Source organism: Chionomys nivalis, chromosome 3, assembly GCF_950005125.1.
Source record: "Chionomys nivalis chromosome 3, mChiNiv1.1, whole genome shotgun sequence".
Lineage (NCBI taxonomy): Eukaryota > Metazoa > Chordata > Mammalia > Rodentia > Cricetidae > Chionomys > Chionomys nivalis.
Genome location: NC_080088.1, coordinates 111,342,912 through 111,358,313, shown reverse-complemented (window position 1 = coordinate 111,358,313; position 15,402 = coordinate 111,342,912). Strand labels below are relative to the sequence as shown.

Genomic DNA, 15,402 nt, shown 5'->3' with positions numbered 1-15,402 from the left:
GGGTCTTCTATGCAGTCCAGGCTGTCCTTGATCTTGCAGCTGTCTTCTTACCTCAAACTCCTGAATGCTGGGATTACAGGCATGTGCCACCATGCCTTAAGAGTGGTTTTGTTCATTTTTGAGATAGGGTCTCACTACATAGCTCTAGCTGGCATGGAACTCACTATGTAGACCAGGCTAGTCTCAAACTCAGAAATGTAAGTGCCTCTGCTCTGGGGTGCCGGGATTAAAGGGGTGCATCACCACCAAACCTGGCGAAAGGTGGATTGTTTTTTAAAACACATTTCAGTTAACACTGAGGAGCTTGTCTTCCACGTCCGCATGGACAGAAGTCTATGAACTTACTAGTGACCAAAGCGGCAGTGCAGGGCAGCCAGGTTCAGAGCAGCGTATCTCAGGCTCCGGCCATAGCCCTCGTCCCCATTACTTTTGCCCTCGGCTCCAGTGAGAATCAGGCGGTCAAAATAATGAAGGAGGCTGTGTGTTGAACTGAAAACATCTTGAACACGGAGGTTGTTTAAGTAGCTGAGATAATGCTAAAAGAAGAAAGAATTAACAGTCTCATGGAAGCCAGAGTTCAGTTTAACCTTTTCTTCATAGGAAAAACGAGGGATTCAAGATGATGGGGTTGTAACAGACCACAGATGACAAACAGCAGTCCCATCAGGTGTTTGCTCAGGTTTATCATAAATATATGGCCTACAATGTCACTGGCTATGTTAGACCCACGAGTAATACACAAGGGTAGCACACCTCCCCAAGCTAAGGTATTAAGAATTACTGAAGTAATGAAAACCTAATTCATGTACAAATTATAAGCTAATTCTTCTAACTTAAGACAGAGTAAAACTAGTAAAAATTAGCTACCGAGTTTTCTTGTCCTTTTGCTTTGAATCACAGAATTAAATCACTTTCTCAGTTACTGAAAAACAAAACGTAGCTGTTCTGACATGAGAATAAAATCTGATATCAAATCGAATATCATTAAGAAGGTCAGAGTGGTGGCGCACGCCTTTAATCCCAGCACTTGGGAGGCAGAGGCAGGCGGATCTCTGTGAGTTCGAGACCAGCCTGGTCTACAAGAGCTAGTTCCAGGACAGGCTCCAAAACCACAGAGAAACCCTGTCTCGAAAAACCAAAAAAAAAAAAAAAGGTCAGAGTAACAGATCTGATAGAGAATTAAATTACTGGATATTTAATTTTTAAAGATACTCACGAAAGGGAGAAAGAAAAAGATTTTTTTCAGTCCCAAAATGTTTTTAATAATCAGTCTACAATCTCCCGTCCAAAGCCACACCCAAGATGACCCAGAGACGGCGAGGAGCCCAGCAGCCTGGCCTGCTGTTGTTAACCATGCCAACCAACAATATGATTTCTTTTAGAGCCTAGAATTTGTGTGCCTATCTGATATATTGAACAGCAGTGGCCTTTCTTTGCAACCCAACAACAAATTCTGGAAAAAAACTCACTGCTTCAGCAAAGTCAGGATTAAATTTTAACAAGTTGTTCAATTCTTTCTGCAGGGAAGCTGGGGTGAGGGCTTTAGTCTCATCATTCTTCAACAAAGCAGCCTGAAAATCAAAACGACAACAGGTTAGAAAGAGAAGAACGGCACACTGGAAATCACAGAGTAAGTTCGCTCCCTCAGCCTCAGCACGGCCTCTCTCTAAACGCACTGACCGCCCCAGCACACACCACTATTCCCTCCCGTGGACACAAGCCTCTGGCCAGCACTCCTCACCCACGTGCTCCTTCCAGACCCAGCAAACTAACCACTTTCTATCACCTAGGCTAGGCAAGAGCTCGATAGCTGCACATGCTCCCATGAGTCCTTCGCACTCCCCCTTCCCGTGGCAGCTGCCAGACTATGTGTAAATGTCCCTTGAGCCCTCCCAAGGCCGTGAACTCTTTCCAGACAGACTGTGTGTTTACCCTTCTCTCTAGGGCATGGAAAGCACCTTACAGTGTCCGCTGCACCGCCCTGCACCTAGCTATTTCACATGGGTAGACTCAGCAATTACACTGCGGCATGGATGCCCCTCAAGAACCCATACTGGCCCCTAATTTGGCAGTACTGAGAAGTGCTGGGGACCTTTAAGAGGTAGAGTCTTAAACACACACGCATCCCAAAACAATCAAAACAGATTATAATAACCACTCAGATCATGAAGCGCCCTACGGGAATTTGAGCGTTCTTCCAAAATCACTGGAAAATCATTAAAGGGATTCTCAAAGAGTTATTTAAGGATTCCTAAAACAAAACAAAACAAAACATCAACAACAAAAACAGCACCTAGTGGTAGGAATTAGGCCAGTAGGGCTATGGCCTCAAAGGTACCCCTAGGACGCACATCCCTCAGTCTCACTGCGGCACAGCTAGAGATGGGTCCATTTGTTTTGACAAGCATTCCCACTATGATGTATGACTCTCAGAAGCCCAAACCAAGCCAGGCAGAGGTGGAGCACACCTTTAATCCCAGCACTTGGGAGGGAGAATTAGGCAGATCTCTGTGAGTTCGAGCCCAGCTTGGTCTACATAGTGAGTTCCAAGACAGGCCCAAAAACCAAAGCTACAGAGAAAGCCTATAGTGGAAAACAAAAAAACAAAACAAGGGCTGGAGAGGTGGCTCAGAGGGTAAGAGCACTGCCTGCTCTTCCAAAGGTCCTGAGTTCAATTCCCAGCAACCACATGGTGGCTCACAACCATCTATAATGAGGTCTGGTGCCCTCTTCTGGCCTTCAGGCATACACACAGACAGAATATTGTATACATAATAAATAAATAAATAAATATTCAAAACAAAACAAAACAGCCCCCACACACAACAGGGCCAATCAATCTTGGACTTAAATATATCTTGATCTATGAGCTAAAACAAACCCCTCTTTAGCTGATAGTAGACTATGCTGCATATTTCTTTGGAGTAGCACAAAACTGACTAGTATATAATGTCAAAAAACAGCTACAATTTTTTTTTGTTTTTTGTTTTGTTTTGTTTTTCGAGACAGGGTTTCTCTGTGGTTTTGGTTCCTGTCCTGGAACTAGCTCTTGTAGACCAGGCTGGCCTCGAACTCCCAGAGATCCACCTGCCTCTGCCTCCCGAGTGCTGGGATTAAAGGTATGTGCCACCACCACCCGGCTACAATTTAATTTTTTAAAGACAATTTTGCTATGTACCCATCTCTGGCCAGACTAATATGTAGACCATACTGGTTTCAACTCAAGAGATCTACCTCATTTGCCTGTTAAGTGCTGGGATTAGAGGAGAGCATCAATGCACTATTAAATGTTTTATACTTAACTATTTATATTAAATAATAAAGCCCTATTAAATGTTTATACTCAACAGTTTATACAGGCAGTACATTCAAATTTTATATAGGCAACTTTTTCTCGTAGTAGTTATTTTGGTTCTTTTTTTGGGAACATGCTGTGTTGTCCATGCTGACCTCTAACCAGCGATCCTTCTGTGGCCATAGGAAAGCAACAATAATTTCCAATTAAACTCCCTTTTCTTGAGATGGCCTCTGTGTCCCCTGGTTGACTTAACTATGTAGATCAGGCTGGCCTCAAACTCATGGACATTCCATTTTTAATTCTTTTTAATCATTACAAAAACTGCCATAGAATATGAAATGGCTACGAAAGAAATAAGAAGCTAGTAATACTATCAGCTAGAAGACTATGAATAGTTTAGCTTATTTTTTTTCTTGACCGGATTTGGCCTTAACCTTTCAATCCTCTTGCCTCAGAACTGCTGAGATTACTGGAGTATCACCATACCTGGCTATAGCAAGGTATTTTACCCTCCTATTTTTTCTCTCCACATATGTGTATGAAGTTGGGTATAATGGCCTAGCCATGCACTCTTAGCGCCTGGGCGGCAGTTACAGAAGGATCAAGAGTTTCTGGGTCACACACTGAGGTAAGAAAATCACAGTGGTTCACACCTATAATCACAATATTCAAGACGCAGGAGAATCCTTGCTAGTTTGAGGCCAGTCAGACCTACACACTGAGACCTTATCTCAGAGGGAAAAATAAATAAAAGGGCAGGGACAGGAGGAATGTTGCTCAGTGGTTAAGAGCACTGACTGCTTTTCCAGGAGCCAGGTTTAATTTTCAGCACCCATCAGTCAGCTCACAATCACCCATAAATTAGAGTTCCAGGGAAATCTGCCATCCTCTTCTGGCCTTCACAGGCACTGCATGCATGCAGTTTACATACATGCATGCAAGCAAAACATCCACACAATAATAAAACAAAAAATTTAAGAAGATAAAATAATAATTTTTTTTTCTTAAAAAAGAGGTTTTTATTTATTTTTATTCTATGTGTTTGGGTATTTTGCCTAGAGGTATGTTTGTATACTACATATACGCAGTGCCCACGCAGGCCAGAAGAGGGCAACAGATCCCCTGGAACGGGAGTTAAAGCCAGTTTTGAGCCTCCCTGTGGGTGTGTTAGGAACCCAACCTGGGTCTAGACTCTGGAGGAGCAGCCAGTGCTCTTCACCACCGTCTCTCCAGCCCCGTCCATTTCTTCTTTCCACATAATAATATATCATAAACTTTGTCTCATCATCAAAAGGTCTTTGAAAAGAATTTCTACTGTAACATTGTTAACTCTTTCACTCACATTTATTACAAATACTGCCCGTCTTGTTGTTTGCCTTCTAATTAAGGTAGAGAATGTGATGATGACATACAGACCTTAAGTTCTATGCTGAAAAACCAAGTATCTCCTACATGGTTTCTTCCAGAGCTTTTATGTTCATAAAGGCTTCCCCACCCAGAGACAGTTAAAACTTAACATGTAGCTCCCTCTAGTCCAATTATAGCGCTACCCATTTACATTTAACCCTTTAATTCATCTGTAGGGCACCGGGTGCGAGGAGACAAATACTGGTACTTATGAAACCCACGCTCCGTAGCTAAGGAATTCTACGTGAAAGTCACCTGCAGGGCTAACTCAATTATTTCAGACCAGGCTATCCTGGAATTGACAGAGATCTGCCTGCCTCTGTCTCTACAGTGGTGGGACTGAAGGCATATACCACCACATTTGGCCAAAATTCAAAGACTACATCTTTTTTGCAGGCAAGAAATTATGAACAAAACAAAGAAAAACAGGACAAAGAAAATTAAAATTCTATTTTGCATTAAAAATAACACAGGAGAAAATATTTAGTTTATGTTAGCACAGTAATGAAAATCTGTGGCTCAAAGCTGCAGTAAGGCATATCTGGACAACATATACCAAGATCTGGAACTTGAAATACATTAAGAAATAAAACAATTGCCTGAAGAGATGGTTAAGTTGTTAAGAGCGCTAGCTGCTCTTCCAGAAGACCAACACCCACATCAGGCAGCTCCCATCCACCTGCTTCCTTCTGGCCTCTGAGGGCACTACATCCATGTGCACATACCCACACATAGACACAAGTATACACTTGATTATGTTTTTAATTTTAAAAAGATGATGGCTGGGTAGTGGTGGTGCACGCCTTAATCCCAGCATTTAGGAGCTTAAGACAGAAAATAGTCTAGGCTACATAGTTAAAGCCTAGTCCTGCTCCAAAACATAAATCCCATTTTATCTGGATAGAGCATGTATTAAACATTTTACAGAGCACCATGTAATTGTAGAATCCAGAGAGTAGTTGTATGGGCATTTACTATATACAACACTTTTGCTGGGCGGGGTGGCTCAAGCTTACAATCCGACTACTTGAAGGCCAAAGCAGGAAGACTGTCAACAGTTTGAGGTCAGCCTGTGCTACAACATGAAATCCCATCTCAAACTAACAAAAAGCAAACGGTGGGGTGTGTGTGGAGGTCAGGTGACAACGTGTGGGAGGCTGCTTCTCTCTGCCATGCTAAGTTCCAGACCTTGGTGACAGGCACCTTTACACACTGAGCTACTTTGTCTGTCCCTGCACTTCTCTTTACATTTACGTTTGAAAATGTCAAAAAGACAAGGTGGGGGGTTGTGCGCAGCTCTCTATAATCCCAGTGCGAGACGGGCAGTGAGGGATTCTCAGAGTGAGCTGGCAAGTGTGGATTCAACTGGGAACTCCTGCCTCAATGAATAGGGCAGAGAACAACTGAGGGAGATGCACGTGCACATGCGGACCCATACATGTACCAACACAGCAGACGTGTACATGGGGAAAACATGTTAAGTGGGGATATAACAGATTGCTTTAGTGCTTGCCTAGTGAGCACAGGACACTGGGTTCCATCCCCTCAATACTACAAGTAAATACATAACTGCAAAAAGAAAAAAGCCAAACTAAATTGCTAGGGTATGGGTTGTTGGTCACACACCGTCATCAAATGAGCCTGCATTATAACATTAAAAGAAGAACAGAGTGGAGCTGGAGAGATGGCTCAGGGGTTTAAGAGCATTGGCTGTTCTTCCAGGGGACCTGGGTTCAATTCCTATCACCCACATGGCAGCTCACAACTGTCTGTAATTCTAGTTCTAGAGGATCCGACACCCTCACACAGAGTATATACAGGCAAAACACCAGTGTTCAAGAAATAAATAAATCTGAAAAAAAAAAAAACAGAGTGACATAGCACACGGACGTCACCAGTAAGACAGACAAGAGGAGCAGGCACTAAACTCCTGCAAATAAACTCCTAACTTCACATGGACAGGACACCATAGGACTAAAAGGAACAAAGCTCCTAAGTTACATAATTAACATACCTGCTGAGAAAGAAAAAATTCTGCTTGTTTTTGGGACAGAGGACCACTGCAAGATACTTCCTCTTCTCTGGAAAATGAAAGCAAATAAATAAATAAATAAATAAATGAAATAAATAAATGAAATAAATAAATGAAATAAATAAATAAAATAATAGCAAAGAATCACATACGAGTAAAAGAGATAACATTTACAAATCATATAAATTCTTTAAAAGTACAAAGTCAGTTATGGCAATGCACTCCTATAATTCAACTACTTATGAGGCTGAGACAGGAAGTGGCAAGTTCAAGTTCAGTGGAATATATATTAAAAAAAAAAATCAAACATCAGAACGTAATGAAAAGCAGGGACTCACACACACCTACAGACCCATGTTCATATTGCATTACAACAGCTGAAACATAAAAGCGACTCAATTATCCACTGACAAACGTTAGATGAGCAACATGGGGTGTACGCATACAATTATTATTCAGCCTTTTAAAAACAGGAGATTCTCAGGCTGCAGCGATTGATTAGTGTTTGGAGCAAGTATTGTTCTGCAGAAGATCCAAGTTTGATTTCCAGCACCTACATGGCAGCTCACAACTATCTGAAGCCTCAGTTTCAGGGGCTCTCTTCCAGACTCTGCCGGCATATATACACAACATGAGTGAGCCTTCGGAATACCACAGCTCCCCTACTCCTAGGACTCTCTATTTTATGTCCCAGTCTTTCTTTCTTTAAAACAGAGCCTTGCCAGGCGATGGTGGCACATGCCTTTAATCCCAGCACTCGTGAGGCAGAAACAGGTGGATCTCTGATATCAAGGCTAGCCTAGTCTACACAGTGAGCTCCAGGGCAGCCAGGACCACACAGAGAAACACTGTCTCAAAAAAGAAAAATAAACACAACCAAAAGCACACAGGGTCATACTAAATAGCCTAAGCTATCCTGGAACTCAGTGTAGGCAGATCTGGAACTCATAATCCTGCCTCCTTGATCCATTCCTATTCTCTCCCCAGTAAGCATTATACACACCACCAAACATGGTGTCTGTTTCATTTTTTACCACAGTGACTCTCTTGAAAATTTATCAAAGTTAGTTTAACTTTAGTCACCTCTCCATCATCTGTCCATCCCTACCTAATGACAGGAACATGGGGATTTTCTTCTCTTTGAAAATGAACAGCACCAAGCATAGTGCCTGGCATGCAGGAAACACTCAGTAAACTCTTATGGAATAAGTGCATTTGGGAAATTGGTATTAAGTTACCACCAAGAAAAGAAACATGAGAATTTCCTCAGATGTTAGGGCCTCCCACAAACCCAGGAAAGAAACAATACAAGTATCTTGCGGCCCAAGGCTCTCCAGAGGAAGCTCACATGGTATAATTCTCCAGGTCAGCATTCCTTCTGCACAGCATGAATGCTGCTGCTGAGACAAAAGATGAACCAAACGCCAAGCTAAATTTCAGCTGCCTGTTCTGCAACTGGAGTCTTAAAACATTTGAGAAACATTTAATAACTGAACAGTTCAACTTCCAAATGTGTTTGTTTCTTAGGCACAGAAGGTTAAACCTGAAGTCTCAGAAGGCAAGTTCTGTTCCACCGGGTTACATCCTCAGCCATCTCTTTCCTAAGTTAACTGGAGCGGGCAGCACTGGCCCACACTTGCAATCTCCACACCTGAAGGCTGATGCAGGACTGTCTGGATTTTAAGGACAGTCTGGACTATCAGTGGGGTTACCCACAGCTGAAGGCTGACGCAGGATTGTCTGGAGTTTAAGGACAGACAGTCTGGACTATCAATGGGGTTACCCACAGCTGAAGGCTGACGCAGGATTGTCTGGAGTTTAAGGACAGACAGTCTGAACTATCAGTGGGGTTACCCACAGCTGAAGGCTGACGCAGGATTGTCTGGAGTTTAAGGACAGACAGTCTGGACTATCAGTGGGGTTACCCACAGCTGAAGGCTGACGCAGGATTGTCTGGAGTTTAAGGACAGACAGTCTGGACTATCAGTGGGGTTACCCACACCTGAAGGCTGACGCAGGATTGTCTGGAGTTTAAGGACAGTCTGGACTATCAGTGGGGTTACCCACAGCTGAAGGCTGACGCAGGATTGTCTGGAGTTTAAGGACAGACAGTCTGGACTATCAGTGGGGTTACCCACAGCTGAAGGCTGACGCAGGATTGTCTGGAGTTTAAGGACAGTCTGGACTATCAGTGGGGTTACCCACAGCTGAAGGCTGACGCAGGATTGTCTGGAGTTTAAGGACAGACAGTCTGGACTATCAGTGGGGTTAAACCCGGCTGTCAGGTGGGGACTTACAAAGCACACAATGACCTCATGTGCTCGTTTCCCCCTTTTTAGCTTTAATACTAATTTACAAGAAAAATAATTTCCCTGTAGAAAGCTAAAAGCACCCCAATAACTACAAGAAAGGGGAGTTTTTCTTGAAATGTAATAAAATAAAATCATAAAAGGGGCAGGGGCAGGGGTTGGAGATATGACTCAGCAGCTAAAAGCACTGTCTACTCTTCCAGGGGACCCAGGTTCAATTCCCAGCACCCAAATGGCAGCTCCTAACAGTCTGTAACTCCAGTTCCAGGAGACCTGACACCTTCACACCAATGCACATAAAATAAAAGCTAAATAAATTATTATTTTTTTTTAAAAAAAGGGTCGGGTAGCTACTGGTCTAGCATGCATGAGATTGTGGATTCTAGCCACCCCCTGAAAGAAAAAAGAAACTGCACACACAACACACACACAAAATTAAAATTTTCCTTTTTAAAAGTCAAGAAAGGGCTTCAATTAACCATTCTAAAACAGTAACTGAAGAAAAAGCTCAATGATGGAGCACCCAAAGAGCACGTACAGGCCCTGGACCCAATCCCCAACAAAAACAGAACAAAAAGCTTCAAATAATCAAATGAGTCAAGAAATACACAAAACCACACACACACGCGTGTGTGTGTATGTATGTATAAATGTATTTTTTTTTTTTAAATTTCCTTCTTTTTCCTTTGAGAGAGTCTCTCTATGTAGTCCTGTCTGTCTTAAAACTTACTCTGTAGATCAGGCTGGCCTCTAATAGAGATCTTCCTGCCTCTGCCTCCTGAGCTTTGGGATAAAAAGTCTTACACCATCATACCCGACCTGAAACTGTATGTGTGAGTGTGTATATGTGATATGTATATATGTGTTCCTGTTTGAGGACAGACAGGGATGAATCTAAGCCCAGGGTAGAGCAGATGTCCAAAGAATAGGCAAACTTATGGAAAGCCACTGGACTGTAAGCTAATTTTAAAACATTTTATACAGAGATGTGTATGTGTGGAGAATGCCTGTGTTTTCGGCAGCCCTCAGGAGATTCTCATGAACAGTCAAAAGTTCCCTCATTCTGAAGATTGATGCTATTGCTTATTAGTGTAGCTGTCCCCACAGGAAAGAACTGCATGCTCAAACTTAGAAATCTGAGAACCAGGGCTCAGAGAAGCTGGAAAAGAAAGACAATTCCCAGGGCAGATCACAATGGGCCACCTTTACACCATGCCTGCTAATACCTCCTCCTAGTCACCACATTCTAAAAGTAAAGAGGATCACCGGACAGAAACTGTGCCCCTATAGTCACTGCCATAAGCCCAAAGGAAGGGAGCCTCTGAAACCACACCTTGACCTCACTCTTTCTACCCGTGGACTGCCCACTTGGGTCTCCCACCAGCCAACTCCAAGCCATAGGGTATGAAGCCTTGGATGCAGTCTGTGAGTCAACCTGGATCCCCAGGGACGGAAAGGGCAGCCAGCTCACACAGCCTGAAGCAAAGCAGACGGAGCCCTTTCAGTGAAGCTGTGCCACAACAGGAAAACCCGACCTACCTTACAGACACATCGAGCTCCTCCTTTTCCATCTGTCGCTCCGCATCCTCCCTGTCCATCTCAGCATCTTCCACTGTCTTCTTCTCTCCATTCTGGAAGTATTGTTGAAGGGCAGTGTACAGCTTAAACACTTGACTGAAAGAAAGCTTACTGTAGGCCAAGATCATGTGACGCAGAAACAGACCTACAAAAGAAGACCACAGACAAGATAACGGCGTTAGCTGACATCCTAGGACAAGGCAACGACTATGGGCCCAATTCTTCCTCGGAAGAATCGCAGGCGCCTGCAGATGCTGCCCCTCCTCCTGGAGTATTCCTCCCTCATGCTTTACGTTCAGAGCTCAGGCCTCTCCCATCTCCATCCTTTCAGGCCTCTATTTTCTTCACAGCTATTCGAACTCTCTAAAGCCATGATATTTACTATATTTGATTCTAATCGAAAGCCAAGAAGTGTTTAAATTAGCTTATTTACTGATTAACTTTTTACCATCTGCCACCCCTCCTCCCAGCATAACGTAGTCTTGGTGAGACAAAAATCTATATCTACCTCGTACATCCAGGACCTGGGAAACAGGAGATCAATAAACAACTGATTCGAGTAACATAAAAACAACCATGCAACGGAGCCAGAGGGGAGGGACACGGGTACAGTTAGTAGAAAAAGCATCAAAGAAATGCCATGTATGCACGTACTGCAGATACTAAAGTAAGAGTGTATTTTTACTTACCTCGCTTCCTAAGTTTGGCTGGTGACCCTCACTTACGGTTGCACCACACAGGCAAGTGGTCCGCAGGACTGTGGAAAGAGCTGGGAAACCCTAAAGACCCCAGAACCAGACTAACTATTACAGATAAAACAGAGGAGCTTCTCCATAAATTATGGTTAAATATGGATCAAAACAGTAAGGCAGCAAATACAAACGACAACATAGCAATACCCTATTCTGCTTGTTCATGTACACCAAAGGAATGACAGAAGCCCCTCAGAAAGCTGCTCACTTCAACGACAGCGCTCTCTGCTCCTCTGAGAAGTTTCATACCTACTACACTTGTTTTGTGAACCTCTGGTTCAGTTCCAGAAAAAGAATCTGAAAGGTCATCAAAAAATTGTTCCATATCCTTCAATTCGCCTTCAGCCATCAGTTTGATTCTGAATGAGAAAATTGGGATGCATGTTTTAGGAAGGCCCGTTGAACATCTTCCATGTTTCATATTCCTGAATTACCAATAACAGTTCTGATTTCAAAGTTATTTCAAGGTTTGTATAAAGCTGTGGCTTGTAAAACAAACTTTATATTCCACTTAAAATGTCACTCCCATATTTCTCAGGAGTATCATACATTGCTCCCTTCCTGGTCATAACATTTGTCAAAGTAAAAATGAAATTATCTAAAACAAAAGGAGGAAATTCCATAGAAAATAATACATCTGGAGGGAAAGAATATATAAACTTTATGTCTAATGCTATCCATTTAAAAAAAATTTAAATAAAGGTACTAAGGAAAACAATCCCTCAAATAAGTATAACTTTAGTTCGCCATGGATCCCGCTGGCTTCCAATTTGCTTTACAGCCAAGGAAAACTTTGAACTTCTGTTCTTCCTGCCTCTACCTCCCATTGCTGGGCACAGCCTCATGCCGCTCGCCTAGTTTACTGCTGGGGCTAGAACCAGGTTTTGTGCATGGGAGGGAAGCACTTTACTGACGAAGCCACACCCCCAGCCCCTAACTCTAACTTGTTAAAAGTCCTAACTTCCACCCACTCCTTTACAATGTTCACCACCCCCTTGCAGAAAGACAGTTTACCTGATCTGCACGGAATTTGCCAGCTGAGGACACGATTCTTCAATCAGCTTGTACAACTTTGACAGTGTAATATCTGGGCCCTGCATAAAGGAGAAACAAGAAGGTTAGAGATAATGTCCAAAGAACTGCAAACAGTCATTCATGGATCATTCCAAACAAGAAATACAGAATCAGGGTTTTCCTGACGACCTACAACACCAAGAACTACTTCACATTTGTGGACTGTTTTTGTAATGAACAGGATTTACAGGACATGGCTCTCCTTCCTTCAGCACTCTGGAAACACGCAACACCGTGGCTCCTCTGAGCCCGTTTCCTTCATTAGTTAAACAGCAACCTCAGCTATCATGATTATAACCCAGACGAGCTCGAACCATGACACACTGCAGCCGTGTTAGAAAGTTAGCAGTGTTTAGGCCCTTTTCAAACTGCTACTCAACAATAACATGGATTAATACTGAAACTCTGGGGAAAAAAAAAAAGAAAGAAAGAAAGAAAGAAAGAAAGAAAGAAAGAGAACTGGACAGCATGGGGGCTGCCTTTCACTCCATTAGTTGCCTTTGGGTTTTTCCATTTTGTTTTGTTTTTGTTTTGTTTTGAAGACAAGAGTTTCTCTGTTTAACATCCCTAGAATTTACTTTGTAGACCAGGCCAGCCTTGAACTCACAGAGATCAGCCTGCCTCTGCCTCCTGAGTGCTGGGATTAATGACCTGCACCATCACGCCTGGCAACTCCATTAATTTTTATTTGGATGTTTTTACAACAAACTGTGTGGATTAGTGGAAAGATTAAACACGAATTGGGAAAGTCAAGTGGTAAGTAAAGGCGTTAAAGTCTACTGGAATGTTATTAGATTAATTCTGTATAAACTTTAAAACTAGTAGGTATCTGGGCAAAGAATCAAAAAGAATTTCAAATGGCAAAAAACAAAAACAAAAACAAAAAACACCCTTTTTTTTTTTTTAAACTGGCAGGCAGGTGAGAGTTAAGCTATTAAAACCACTATTTCTTTTTTGGTTACTATATTTTAGTATTATGGCTTTTGAGATAATACGCATTTATAATACTAGAAATATGAATACAGCTGAGAGTTACAAATTATGGAAACCCTTATAAATGCCAATTAGGTCTGAAGAGATGGCTCAGTGGTTAGGAGTACTGACTGATCTTACAGAGGACCTTAGTTCAATTCCCAGCACCCACATGGTGGCTCACAACCATCTGCAACTTCAATTCCAAGAAAAACCACACCTTCTGATTTCTATATGGGCATGCAGCACACTATACATACAGGCAGGCAAAACATTCATACATATAAAATAAGTAAGTCTTTAAAAAAATGAATGCCAATTGTGTCTACCATCTTTTTCACATTACAGAGAGAAAGTCGAGCCTCAAAAGGGTTTAATGAACTCGCTCCAGTCAGTGGAGCTACAATCTAAGTCTGCAAAATAAAATAAAACCATCTCCAGTACCCACCACATATAAGTTTGAGCAACACTGATATGTCATGATTCTATTTATTACAGTCCTTTAGAGGGAAGAGCATATGCAATTCCTATCCTTGTTCTCCAGAGCTCAAGATTATGTGTACCCCGCTTTCCAGAAGGCCTCCCCCTAGTCACTCGGGTAACACAGGGGCCAATGAGGCCTGCAAAAAGAATGCATGGAAGCGCCTGCCCATAGCAGGTGCTCAATTAGCGTTAGCTAGAAGCATCCACGTAACGTTTCCAGGTTCCCCTAGAGCAGAGCTGCAGGTGAACCCCCGCCCGAAGGAAGGCCCACGACTGCACCTTCCCCGCCCCCAGGCCCAGGGCGGGGTCGACAGTCGGCGCGTGGAAACGGCGGGCGGGAGAGGATGGACGCCTCTCACCTGCAGCAGTGGCAGGAGCAGCTGGTTGAGCTTCCGCCGCTCCACGAGGCTGACGGCGCCTTCTCCCGTGCGGCTCATCTCGTTCAGCAGCACCAGGACCGCGATCTTATAGGGCGTCACCCAGTCCTTAATGCCAAACAAGTTGGCGTGCACTACCCCGTTGGTCATCATCGGTCCGAAGTAGTGGCTCTCGTGGACGCTGGCAATGACAGGCCTTCAAGGCCTGCCGCGCGCCGCGCCCACGAGCCGCCTTACGCCATGGCTGCACCCGCCCGGCACCTCGCCCGCCCCGGACTGTTCCCCGCAGAAGTGGTGCTCTGGGCCCGGGAGGCCTTCGACCAATCAGAGACCAGAAAGTAGACTGACAGCCAATCAAAATATCCAGAAGGGGGTGGGGAAAACGTGGTGTTACCAGAAATCGTTCCCTACAGAAACGCTCAACCAAGGTGAACAGGTTCCTAGTCGACGTGGACAGGGATCCGGTAAAAAGGAAGACGCAATGCTTGCGGTCAGCGACAAAGGGAGCAGGCTGCACGTGCATTCATATAAATTGAATATATTTGAAAATAGGTCATATTGCATTTTTTCCTTTGGCGGTACTAGAGGTCAAGCGCGAGGCCTCGTGCATGCTAGGGAAATTCTAACAAAGACCTGAAGCTAAGCCCCGCCCCTTTTTGAGACAAAAGCTCAACCTGGCCTCAAACCTTCCTACTCGTCGACGGCTACCACAGTAGCTACGATGATTCGAAAGCTCTACCCTGCCCAAATGACATTTTTAAATGATTGTGTTAAAAACCAATAAAATTAAATTGGGACCTTTAAATTATATTTTCAAACTGAATGTTGTGGGCCCTACCTTTTATCCCAGCACTCAGGAGGCATAGGCCGTGGCAGGTGAATCTCTGAAAGTTTGAGACCAGCCTGCTCTAGAAAGCCAGTTCCAGGCCAGCCAGGGCTGCATAGGAAGACCCTGCTTTAAAGAAATTCTTTTCACTCATTCATTATATTAATTTTTACTTTTTTTTTAATATATAGGATGGCACTATGCAGTTTGTAGAATCTGCCGCTGCCTCCCTATTGCTAGGATTAAGATCGTGGGCCACCATACCTGGCCTTATTCTGTCTCTTAAAGAACAAA

The 15,402-nt window shown here is 43.4% G+C and overlaps 1 protein-coding gene across 2 annotated transcripts in view; it reads right to left on the bottom strand.

The window, feature by feature from the left end:
- The window catches only part of Anapc5 (anaphase promoting complex subunit 5), a 31,278-nt gene extending 16,707 nt beyond the window's left edge, over nucleotides 1-14,571 (bottom strand). For both annotated transcript variants that reach the window (XM_057763780.1, XM_057763781.1), the window contains exons 1-7: nucleotides 14,265-14,571; nucleotides 12,391-12,470; nucleotides 11,626-11,735; nucleotides 10,586-10,769; nucleotides 6,720-6,786; nucleotides 1,470-1,571; nucleotides 346-536 (exon numbers count right to left, since the gene is read on the bottom strand). In XM_057763780.1, the coding sequence (XP_057619763.1) occupies nucleotides 346-536; nucleotides 1,470-1,571; nucleotides 6,720-6,786; nucleotides 10,586-10,769; nucleotides 11,626-11,735; nucleotides 12,391-12,470; nucleotides 14,265-14,435 (905 nt within the window). In that variant the 5' untranslated portion in view covers nucleotides 14,436-14,571. The remainder of the gene's footprint in view (nucleotides 1-345; nucleotides 537-1,469; nucleotides 1,572-6,719; nucleotides 6,787-10,585; nucleotides 10,770-11,625; nucleotides 11,736-12,390; nucleotides 12,471-14,264) is intronic.
- Nucleotides 14,572-15,402: the final 831 nt, after the last annotated feature.